The sequence below is a fragment of the Rhinopithecus roxellana genome, chromosome 6 (genome assembly GCF_007565055.1).
Source record: "Rhinopithecus roxellana isolate Shanxi Qingling chromosome 6, ASM756505v1, whole genome shotgun sequence".
Lineage (NCBI taxonomy): Eukaryota > Metazoa > Chordata > Mammalia > Primates > Cercopithecidae > Rhinopithecus > Rhinopithecus roxellana.
Window position 1 is genome coordinate 30,223,964 of NC_044554.1, and position 12,679 is coordinate 30,236,642.

General features: G+C 42.3%; 1 protein-coding gene across 9 annotated transcripts in view; it reads left to right on the plus strand.

Annotated features, from left to right (window-relative positions):
- Positions 1–293: 293 nt before the first annotated feature.
- EZH2 (enhancer of zeste 2 polycomb repressive complex 2 subunit) overlaps positions 294–12,679 on the plus strand; it is a 73,984-nt gene continuing 61,598 nt past the window's right edge. For 7 of the 9 annotated variants that reach the window (XM_030932933.1, XM_030932939.1, XM_030932938.1 and 4 more), the window contains exon 1: positions 294–454. Coding sequence is in view for 1 of the 9 variants with exons in the window: in XM_030932937.1 (XP_030788797.1) it covers positions 314–454 (141 nt within the window). In the remaining 8 variants the exon portion in view is untranslated. The remainder of the gene's footprint in view (positions 455–12,679) is intronic. The other 2 variants (XM_030932942.1, XM_030932937.1) reach the window with 2 other exon arrangements.

A 12,679-nucleotide genomic window follows, 5' to 3' on the forward strand; every position in this document is an offset into this window, starting at 1 on the left:
TGGGCCCCCGCGATGTCTCCCGGTCCCCGCCTGCCTGCACACCGCCTTCCTGAGAGGCGCCGTGTGTTCAGCGAAAGAACAAAGAGACGGCGGCAGCGCTTCCACACGGCCAGTCGCGTCCCTTCAAGCGAGCCCCGCCACCACCCGCGCGCGCACGCGCCACCAGCGCCCGCCCGCGAGCCCTGAGCGCACTCTGCGTGGGGCTGGCTCGGCGCCTCCGAGCCCGGCGGGCCCTGTGATTGGACGGGCGCCCGCCTAGCGTCCCGCCAATCGGGGCGGTGCTTGATTGGGTTGGGGGGGCCAAATAAAAGCGATGGCGATTGGACTGCCGCGTTTGGCGCTCGGTCCGGTCGCGTCCGACACCCGGTGGGACACAGAAGGCAGTGGAGCCCCGGCGGCGGCGGCGCGCGGGGGCGACGCGCGGGAACAGCGCGAGCCGGCGCGCGGGACGAAGGTAACGCGCCGCTGCGGGCGGCCCGGCCGGTGGGGCTCCAGGAGTGCGAACCGGGCGGCGGCGGCGGCGGCGGCAGGACCTCCCCGCCGCTACTGTGCCGGTCCCGGGTATCGCCTGAACGGGGCTCACCCGGGCGCCGCGTTTGTAGGCGTGCGGGGGGTGGAGGGTGAGGGGAGACCCCCCTCCCCGGAAGGAGCTGTGAGCTTACTGCTGGCCCGCGGGAGCCTGCGAGTGGGGCAGCGCGGACCCCCGGAGCTGCGGGGCGGGGGGCGTGTGGGGGGCACCTTTCCCGGTGCCTGCCCTGGCCGGAGCGCCGGGGCCGGAGTCGGGGCGTTCCGGTGCCCGGTCCAGGGTGGCAGCCCGAGCCTCAAGTCTCCTTTGTGTGGCGCGGCCGCGGCGGGAGCGCCCGGGTGGGACGGGACAGACACAAGTTGGTGGGACCCAGCCGCCGAGTCTGCACTCAGACAAAGGACGGACTGTGTCTCCGGAGGGCTCCGCGCGAGGGGAAGGGGCATGACACCCGGGCCCGCCGGCGGGCGGGAGAGGGGCGTCGGGAGGCGCGGGCCGCTGCCGGGGTGGGCAGGGCTCGGCCCCAGCTCCGCGCACGCCCCCATCCCGGGCGCGCTGACCCTGGGCTGGGGCCGCGGCGACCGCGGGACGACGTTCGCGGCGGGGAACTCGGAGTAGCTTCGCCTCTGACGTTTCCCCAGGACGCACCCCGAAATCCCCCTGAGCTCCGGCGGTCGCGGGCTGCCCTCGCCGCCTGGTCTGGCTTTATGCTAAGTTTGAGGGAAGAGTCGAGCTATTCTATTGATTGTGTTTTTGGAGGGCTTCCTGTTGAATTCCCACTTCATTGTGTACATCCCCTTCCACTCCCCCCAAAAATCTGTGCCACAGGGTTACTTTTTGAAAGCGGGAGGAATCGAGAAGCACGATCTTTTGGAAAACTTGGTGAACGCCTAGTGAGTTCCCACTTTCTAAAGAATCGTAATCCTTAAACATTACAAGCTGTTTTGGCCAACTTGTGTGATACATCTGAGAATGGCGACAGGTGCTAACGAAATCAACTGTCATTCAGCCAGAGATTATTTCCCAAATCCCGACGGGTTGCATGAGGATGAGGTGGTAGAAGTAGGTGATCAAAATAGAATGGCTATGACAAATGTGTGTTTAGATTATATGGTTAGCAGTTTCTTAGTAATTGGTCTCGTTTTCTGTGAACAATAGCTTTGGTGATTCAGAAAAGGCTGGATGCAGAAATGTTTGTTGCCTAAGAAATTTAACGTGTGCTGTCCACAGTTAAACTTCCTTTGTTTATCACACAGTATCTGTAACATTTAAATTCATTTGGAAATAAAAATGTATCTTTGTTATTTGCTTAAAGGCTTGCTTTTTAGGGTTCAAGGAAGTTATCGGCTTAATTTTTTGGAGTTTTGATGTCACCATAAAACAGCATTTAATAAACCTTTGAAAAACACGAATCTTGTCACGGTTGAATGTAGTCAATACTTTTAGGGGTTTTGGAGTTTATTTTCTATTACTCTTCATAAGCGTTAGCAACTAATTCATATTTAAGAATACGGATCAAGTGTGTAATCCTAACTTGTTTATTTGTAAATTTTATTTGCAAGAAAAGTATTTAAGATGTATTTTAATTTTCTATTCATGGTCTCTAAAGTTAGGAATAGGTAGGATTCTAGTCATTGATATAAAGCATGTTGTTCTCTCTTTTTGGAGGTATGTTGGGTTATGTAATATTCAAGGTTTCCCGGAAACAGGAACATTGCATCTTAAATTCTCGTTTTTGTGGAAAGTGAGTATGTTCCAAGAAAACAAGTTAGAAAAACATAGGCGTTCTTCTAGTTGCACTGTCCTATGTGATAAAGATCTAATGTGCATCTACTAACTTATGGTTTCGTAAAAATGGAGACAAATAAGTGCAGTATAAATTTATTACATACATTTTGGAGAGTGTTGATACCACTGTACAGGCGTTCCAGGTGCTGGTCTAAGTGTTGAGACATTATAACAAAAAAGTAACATTTATATTAGTTACTAATAATTCTGTATTAAAAAATCCTATTAATAATCTTGTCCATTATGAGATGAGCTAGAAATTCGGATATTTTAGGATAATTTTTTTTTCTTTTTTATTTGAGACAGAGCCTTGGTGTCATCCAGGCTGGAGTGCAATGGCCCTATCTGGGCTCACTACAATCTCTGCCTCCTGGGTTTAAGGAATTCCTCTGCCTCAACCTCCCGAGTAGCTGGAACTACAGGCACGCACCACGACACCCGGCTAATTTTTGTATTTTTAGCAGTGGCAGGGTTTCACCATATTGGCCAGGCTGGTGTCGAACTCCTGACCTCAAGTGATTTACCCGCCTCCACCTCCCAAAGTGCTGATCGAGATGTGAGCCACCACGCCCAGCCTAGGATAAAAATTTCTAACTTTGCCCTTGCGTGTTCTGTATTTGATAATTACTGTTCTTTGTACTTGCCATGAGATACTTTGAAAAACATCTCTTTGGGGAATTGGTTTAAAAATTCATCTTAAATTATTTTCTGGTACAACTGAGAATGTATTTAGTCAGTTTAAGTAGCAGTGACTTGAAAAAAAACACACTTGTTTATCTAGTGTAGTTAGAAAAAGTTCTGATACTTTGATACCTAGCTTTGCCTTGCACAGATACATATAAGTGAATATCTTTATGTTGGCCGGTTAAAAATTTCAGGCAAATTTCTCCAAGTCATACTGGAATTTTCCCAGGATATCTTCCTGCTTTTGAGGTACTGTGCTCAAGGATTGTGAATTTATTTCAGTATTACCCTTTACATGAACAGTGATTGAGAAAGTTGATCTGCTTTTTAAAAACCAACAAGGACAAATCCTCCAATATAATGTATTCTGTGGTTAATTAGCAATGATTTATGGATTAGCCTTGAAGTCTATATCAGTATAGATGAAAACTTTTCTGTAAATCATGATAGATTCTATATGAGTAGGTGAAATCTTCGGGGGAGAGCATAAGTGAAGAGCAGCAATTCATGAAATTCAGAGAAAGGTTCATGGTCAGATGATACATTACCTTCTGGAGGTCTTCCCTGAATTCCCAGACACTCCTTTGTTCCCATAGGGCTTTGATCATTTTTTATTGTAGCATGACTCAATTTGTATTGTAATCACTTGTTTATGCATCCCTCTCTTCCTTACACTCAAAGTGCCTCCTGGTAGAGGCTCTGTCTTATTTTTTTCTTTGTATACCTAGTACCTACGTTGGTAGTTGCTAGAGAAATGGGGTTTTAAATATAGTTGAATGAATTAAGAAAATATGAAAAATGTAGGAAAATAATTTGACTTAAGGAACTTGCAAAGAGAACAGGATATGTTAGTATTCATGTGAGGAACTTTTGAGAGGTGTTTTTCTCCCTCTTTAATAGGGAATGATTACAAGGAAAAATAATTGTCAAGGTGAACAAGTTCCAAGTTTTTCCTAGTTATAATCTGTAGTATTGAAGATTAGATATCTTTTAGATGCAACTGTTACACTTGGGCAACTGGAGAGAACTTGATGAATCATCTGGATATTTAGTAATGGTGTCTGCTTAATTTGATTAATGTTGATATTGATGATCCCTTTACAAAAATACAAGGAAGGGAAAGGGCAAGGGCGAGAGAGGGTAGTAGATCTTTTAACTGAAAAGCTGTTTTGTTATAATTCATGAGTTCTTTATTGGAGTAAATTGAGGTAGGTTTTGGAGCTAGAACTGAAGGATGTGACAGTGTAATTGAATCATTTATTGGGATGCTTTTCATCATTCTTTTAAAATGATTTAAATATGGATTAGCAAATTTAGTGATACCTCAAAAGTTACAGCTGGTCATATTTGTAAGATGGTTGCACCATTCCACATCTTGCCACTGTTCCACTACTTGGTATGAAAATATGACAAATTTGTGTTTAGATTATATGGTTAGCAGTTTCTTAATAATTGGTCTTGTTTTCCATTAACAATAACAAGACAGAACAAGATCATAGCTCAGTGCGTCCTTGAACTCCTGGGCTCTAGAGATCCTCCTGTCTCAGCCTCCTGAGTAACTGGTACTACCAGTGCACACCATCGTGCTGGCTAATTTAATTTTTTTATTTTTTGTAGAGATGGGATCCTGCTTCATTGCCTACGTTGATCTCAAACTCCTGGCTCCAGGCAATCCTCTGGCTTGGTTTCCTAAAGTATGGGGATGACAGGCTGAGCCAGTGTGACCCAGACACTTTTTTCTTTTGAGACAGAGTCTCGAAAGTGATTCTTATGCCTCAGCCTTCTGAGTAGGTGGGACTACAAGCTTGTGCCACCACACTTGGCTAATTTATTTATTTATTTTTTATTTTGTTTGAGATGAAGTCTCACTCTGTCACCCAGGCTGGAGTGCAGTGGCGCCGTCTTGGCTCACTGCAACCTCCACCTCCTGGGTTCAAACGATTCTTCTGCCTCAGCCTCCCAAGTAGCTGGGATTACGGACATGCACCACCACGCCTGGCTAGTTTTTGTATTTTTAGTAGAGATGGGATTTCACCATGTTGGCCAGGCTGGTCTCTAACTCCCGACCTCAGGTGATCCACCTGCCCTGGCCTCCCAAAGTACTAGGATTACAGGCGTGAGCCACTATGCCCAGCCTCAGCTAATTTTTATATTTTTAGTAGAAGCTGGGTTTCACCATGTTAGCGAGGCTGGTCTGGAACTCCTGACCTCAAGTGATTCACCTGCCTCGTCCTCCCAAAGTGGTGGGATTATAGGCGTGAGCCACCATACCCTGCTATGTGGTTTTTTTTTTTTTTTGATACGAAATCTCACTCCTGTTGCCTAGGGTGGAGTGCAGTGGTACAGTCTCTGCTCGCTGCAACCTCTGCCTCCTGGGTTCAAGCGATTCTCCTGCCTCAGCCTCCTGAGTAGCTGGAATTACAGGCGCGCACCAACACACCCAGCTAATTTTTGTATTTTTAGTTGAGACGGAGTTTCACCATGTTGGCCAGGCTGGTCTCGAACTGACCTCAGATGATCCACCTGCCTTTGTCTTCCAAAGTGCTGGGGTTACAGGCGTGAGCCACTGTACGCCCGGCCTGGATACTTTTTAAACATTTTTAAATTAAAAAAAATTTTTTTTTGGAGATAGGGTCTGGTTGTCACCCAGGCTGGAGTGCAGATGCCTGATCTCAGCTCACTGCAACCTCTGCCTCCTGGGCTCAAGCGATCCTCCCACCTCAGCCTCCCAAGTAGCTGAGACTACAGGTGCATGCCGCCACGCCTGGCTAATTTTTGTATTTTTTGTAGAGGTAGGGTTTGCCATGTTGCTCAGGCTGGTCTTGAACTCCTGAACTCAAGAGATCCACCTACCTCAGCCTCCCGAAGTGCTGGGATTGTAGGTGCGACCCACTGTACCCAGCTCTTGTTTTTAATTTTTGTAAAAATCACCCTGTGTCTATCAACAGGTGAATTAACAAAATGTGGTATTACAAACCAATGAAAACATAAAAGGAGTGAAATTCTGATATTTCAGAATTTCAAAAGGAAATTTCAAAATAAAAATAAAAACATTTCAAAATATTTCAGACATAAAAGGAGTGAAATTCTGATACGTGGATGGACCTGGAGAGTATTATGCTGAGTGAAATAAGCCAGACACAACCTTTCATACAAAAATACAAAATTGTATGATCTCATTTATATGAAGTAGTTAGAAAAGGCAACTCTATGGAGACAGAAGGTTGAATAGAGGTTACCAGGGCTGTGAGGGGAGAGGTGAATGGGGAGTTACTATTTAATGAATATAGAGTTTCAGTTTGGAATGATGAAAAAATTCTGGAAACGGATAATAGTGATGGTTGAACAATATTTTGAATATACTTAATGCCAGAGAATTGTACACTTAAAAATGGTTAAAAATGGTAAATTTTACACTGTATATATCTGTATCTATCTCTCTCTCTATATATCTTACCAGAATACAAAATTTAGTAACACACCCTGACAACCTTTGCAGATGAGGAAACGGAAGGAAACTGTCTACAGGGGAGGAGTTAAGAATTTGCCCAGGATTATCCAGTTGGGAATTTGCAGTAGGGATCCAAACTTAGTTCTGTTTGACTCTATATTATCTACTCCACATATTATCTGTTCTGTGTTATCTGCTGGCTTTCTGGATGATTAACGATATGTCAGCTGCAAGAAGAATGAGTTTATTTGAATCATTCAGAAAGTTACATTTAAAAGCACGTAATTGTAGTTCGATGGAAGGTACCGTGTGAAACCTTAGACTAAAGGTTAACTTTGAGAATTTCTTTCTCAGCTCAAGTAGTAATAGTATGCATTTGAGAGGGGAGGAGAGTAGAGTTCTAAGGGAGTGGTCTTTGGAGACAGTTTCTTGGGTTCCAATCCTTGAGCTACCAATTTGTGTCTGGGGTGTTATCCTCTTGATGTCTGAGCTTCCATGTCTGTAAATTGGTGAGGACAGTGATAACATCTGATAAGGTGGTTGTGAAGATTAAAGGAATTGATACATGTGAAATCCTTAGAACTGTACCTGGCACAAAGGGATAAATGATTTTTAGTTATTGTGCCAATTTTATTTTAAAGAATTGATGTACTTTCTCATTAATGGAACCAAACACTTCTCAAGTTAAAATTATGTGCTTAGGACTGGTAAGTTACAAAAATGATACCACACACGTTTGCTGCCCCTTGCTCTAAGCCATCCGACTTAGAGGTACACTCTTTTGTAAGTGGGATGCATAGTATTCCAGTTTATGAATGTGCATTACGCAGCAAACCAATCCATTGTGATTGACATTGTTTTCTCTCCTGAAAAGAAGTGAACATCCTTATGTATCTTTGAGCATTTGTGTTACAATTTTTTATAGAGTTGGCTGTTTCAAGATTATGAACATTTCTAGTTTTAATAGGTGTTGTCAAATTATATTAATTTTTAGTTAAAACAACTGTATGAAGTATAATTTACATACAATAAAACTTACACATTTGAAGGGTATGATTTGAGGAGTTTTGACACATGTATGCACCTGCACCGCTGCCTCGATCAAGATCTGTAACGGTTGCCATCATCTCAGAGTCCTTTCATGCTGCTTTACAGTCATTCCCTCAACTTTTTTTTTCCCTGTCCCCTGAAATGAAGTCTCGCTCTGGAGTGCAGTGTCATGGTCTCGGCTCACTGCAACCTCTGCCTCCTGGGTTCAAGCAATTCTCCTGCCTCAGTCTCCTGAGTAGCTGGGATTACAGGCGCCTGCCACCACACCCAGCTAATTTTTGTAGTTTTAGGTGAGATCTCGACTCACTGCAACCTTGACCTCCTGGGCTCAATCGAACCTCTTACCTCAGCCTCCCAAGTAGCTAGAACCACAGGCATGTGCCACCATGCCCAGCTAACATTATTATTAATATTGTTTTGTAGAGATGGGGTCCTCCTGTGTCGCCCAGGATGGTCTCCAACTCCTGGGCTCAAATGATTCTGCCTTGGCCTCCCGAAGTGTTGAGATTACAGGCATGAGCCATGGCAGCCGTCTTGTAGTAAACTCTCTGAATTAATAATCCATTGTAGGCATATACTACAGTTTTTAAATTCATTTACCCATGGATGGACACATAGGACTGTTGTCAGCTATTGATAAAGCTGCTATGACCATTTGTATGTCTTTCCTGGGCATGTTTTAGTGGTAAATATTGATTTTACTTTGTAAGAAACTGTTAAAACTCTTTTCCAAAATAGTTGTGCCATTTTACATTGAAAGTTACAGTTGTAACTGTGCAGGAGTTACAGTTTCTTCACATTTTCATTGACACTTCCTGTTGCCAGTCTTAAATTTTGGCCATCAAATGATTATTAAGTATCTCATTGTGAGTTTGTGTTTCTCAGATGATCAGTGATGTCGGAACATCTTTTCATATGCTTATTGGCCATTTGTATACTTTTTGTGGTTCAAACCTTTTGCCCTTTAAAAAATTGGCTTGTCTGGTTGAGTGGTAAGAGGTCTTTGTATATTCTGGGTACATAGTCACATTATCTGTCAGATTGTGTTGCAAATATTTTATTCATTTTTGTTTGATTTTGTGTATTTTTAATATAAAGATCAAGTTAAAACTTTAATATGGGAAGCATAATCAGATAAATTATGTGAAACAAATTTTCCTTAATTCACGAGTCGTTTAGTGTAACAAAATGTTACGCATTTGCAGAAACATGTAAACTAAAAGGATGTTATTCATATACTGTTAGGTGTATGCCATGATAATTTTTTTTGAATTAAACTAGATAGTTTTGAAAATGATTGTATTTAGCAATTCTCTTCATTTTGCATAATTCAAACCTTTTTATTTATTAGTGAGTTAAATCTTAAACTTTTTCTTCAAAGGATAAATGAGAATATTAAAAGTAAAAAGTGACTTTGATCTTAGAATGTGGTATGTAGAAATGATGATTGCCAAACTTAGTCTGCCTACTTTGACAATCGAGTAAATTTTTTTTTTTTTGAGATGGAGTCTTGCTCTGTCAGCCAGGCTGGAGTGCGGTGGCGCGATCTCGGCTCACTGCAAGCTCTGCTTCCCAGGTTCGCGCCATTCTCCTGCCTCAGCCTCTTGTACATTTTTTTATTATAGAAAAGGAAAGCTTTTCAGAGTATATATACTTGGTTTCTGTACACTATTTTATTTTTGTAAAGTACCAGTTATTTTGCTCAACACCTAAATTGCCCCCACATTAAATTTTTAGTTTTTCTTCAACATACAAGTAATACATAACTTTTCCTTTTCCTGTTTAACAAAGAAAAAAATACATAAACTAAGCTGTCGGACCTCCATTGGGTGTTATTTACCACCACTGTAGATGATTGTGGCATTGCCCACCTCAGCCTTCTCGTGGCTGTGGATTCAAAGTTAAGAAATTCCTGAAGGTGGCATTCTCGGTAGTCTGGAGAACAGCCCGAACTCTCTGAATTAGTATTATCTCTGCTAGTTTTCTTTTTTTTTTCTTTGAGACGGGGTTTTGCTCTGTCACCCGACCTGAATTGCAGTGGCACAATCTTGGCTCACTGCAACCTCCACCTGGGCTGAAACAATCCTCCCACCTCAGTCTCCCGAGTAGCTGGGACCACAGTCACATGCCACCATGCCCAGCTAATTTTTTGTATTTTTGTTAGGGGCAGAGTTTCTCCCCGTGTTGCCCAAGTTGGTCTCAGACTCCTGAGCTCAAGCGATTCTCCCATCTTGGCCTCCCAAGGAGCTGGGATTACAGGCCTCTGTGCCTGGCTCTGGTAGTTTTCTTACACTTTCCTCCTGTTGATCTCACTTTGTTTTCTTACTGGTCTACAGGAAATTTCACGTGGAGATTCTGTACCTGTCCTGTTTCTGGAGTATCTTCTGTGTTTTAGTATCTCAAGATGCTGTTTAGCTTGTGGCTTGAAACCACCCCTCTCCCATCCCAACCAAATTAAGCAGCTATTTCCTGCTTAGAAGTACCATAACATGTGTATTAATCTTCTATCTTTTTCTCTCTCCTTCTTCCCTTCATTTTAAGCTCATTTTTATTTATCTGTAAGGCAGAGCTTAGAAAAAGGTTTTTGTACATTGTAAGTACTAATAAAATATTTGTGAAGTTGATTTGGGACTTGGGAGACCTCTCTTCTGTAAGCAACTCAATAAATAATTATTTAAGTACCATCCTCACCCAGTGTACTATGTTAGCGGCTGTTATGGTATTGATTACTATAAAATTTTAATGTATATCCTTGGTAGACTGTTGATCAAAGTCAGAAAGCTTGAGAAACTCTGAGGCAAAAAACAAACAAACAAAAATGAAGAGCATGAAATGATTCTGCAAATTGATCTTATGATGATGTTTCTTTCTTTTTTTTTTTTTTTTTGAGACAGAGTCTCGCTCTTGTCACCCAGGCTGGAGTGGAGTGGCACAATCTCAGCTCGTTGCAGCCTCTGTCTCCCAGATTCCAGCAGTTCTCCTGCCTCAGCCTCCCAGATAGCTGGGATTACAGGCACACACCACTAGGCACACGCTACTACGCCTGGCCAATTTTTGTATTTTTAGTAGAGATGGAGTTTCACCATGTTGACCAGGCTAGTCTCGAACTGGTCTCAGGTGATCTGCCCACCTTGGCCTTGCAAAGTGCTAGGATTACAGGCGTGAGCCACTATGCCCGGCCTCTTTTTTTCTTTTTCTTTTTTTTTGTACACAGGGTTTCACTCTGTTGCCCAGGCTGGAGTGTAGTGGCGTGATCATAGCTCACTGCATCCTCAGTCTCCTGGGTTCAAGGGATCCTCCCATCTCAGCCTCCCAAGTAGCTAGGACTATAGACATGAGACATGATGTCTGGCTGATTTTTTTATTTTTTATTTTTTATGGAGATGGGGTCTTATATGTTGCCCAGGGTGTCCTGCCACCTTGTCCTCCCAAAACTGTGGGATTATAGGCTTGAATCAGATCCCAGTGATCTTTATTCCTCAGCTGCATTTATATGGGCTAAATTCATACATAGTATATCAAGACGTCTCCAGGAAGTTTAAAAAAAAAAAAGGTATCAAAAAGACAATACGTCATGACTGCTTTATCTATTTTAGTGCCTTAGTTTTTGATACTAAAGACTAGACTGGAGAAGTGCTTTAAGCAAATCACAAAAATCTAAGAAAATAGACAGTTAATTGTTTTTAAACAGTGGAAGAATTTCAATCATAATTAAAGCAGCTTTTGTATTTTTGATGTCATAGCCTATAGTGAAATTTCATATATTCTATTTGTAGATATATGAGTTCCTACCATATATTTGCACATAATAGAACTAATTACTGTTTGTTGAGAACCTGCCCTGTACCTAATATACATGTAGTTTCTAAATGAAAACATTTTACTTTTTTAAAAAGATTGTAAAAAGCACATATTAAATTTATCATGTTTGCCATTTAAACATGTAAAGTTTAGTAGTGTAAAATACATTCACATTGTTGCACAACAGATCTCCAGAACTTTTTCATCTTGCACAACTGAAGTTCTGTACCCATTGAGCACTAATTCCCACTCCCCCCCCGCAAATTCTTGGCAGCCACCTTTCTACTTTGTTTCTATGATTTTTGACTATTTTAGATACATGCATGGGATTAAACAGTATTTGCCCCTTTGTGATTAGCTTATTTTGCTTAGCATAATGTCATTGAGGTTCGTCCATGTTGTAGCATGTGACTGAATTTTTTTCTTTTCTTTAAAGGCTATATACTATTTCGTTGTATGTATAGACCACATTTTAAAATCCATTTATCGTTGGTGGACATCACGGTTAGCCAAGAGTAATATGCAGTAAATGTTGGTGTACAGATATCTCTTTGAGATCTTGCTTTGAATTCTTTTGGATATACGGTTGCCCATTGAACAACACAGGTTTGAACTATGTGGATCCATCTATAAGTGGATTTTTTTCAACCAGCCATAGATAGAAAATATACTATTTGGCTGGGTGTGGTGGCTGATACCTGTAATCCTAGCACTTGGAAGGCCAGGGTGGGAGGATCATTTGAGGCCAGGAGTTTGAGACCAGCCTGGACAACATAGAGAGACCTCGTCTCTACAAAAAATACAAAAATTAGCTAGGTGTGGTGGCATGCGCCTGTAGTTTCAGCTACTCAGCAGGCTGAGGCAGGAGGATTGCTTGAGCCCGGGAGGTCGAGGCTGCAGTGAGCTGTTATTCATGCCATTGCACTCCAGCCAGGGCAACAGAACAAGACCCTGCTCAAAAAAAAAAAAAAAGAAAATACACTTTTTGTGGGATGTGAAACTTGTGTATAGGGTGGGTGGGCTTTTTGTATATGCAGGTTTCATAGGTCAGATTTTGGAGTTTGAGTATGAGTGAATTTGGATGTATACAGGTGGTCCTGGAATCAGTCTTCTTGTTCTTCTTCTTTTTTTTTTTTATTATTCGTCTTTTATTTTTTGGAACCAGTCTTCTGCATATGCTGTGGGACGACTGTATATCCAGAATTGCGATTGCTGGATCATATGGTAGTTCTATTTTAATTTTTTGAGTAACCTCAGTACTGTTTTCCATAATGGCTGCACAGTTTTTACAGTTCCACACACAGTGCACAAAGGTTTTGATGTCTCTGCATTCTTGTCAACACTTGTTATTTTCTGTTTTTTTGGTAGTGGCCAACATAATG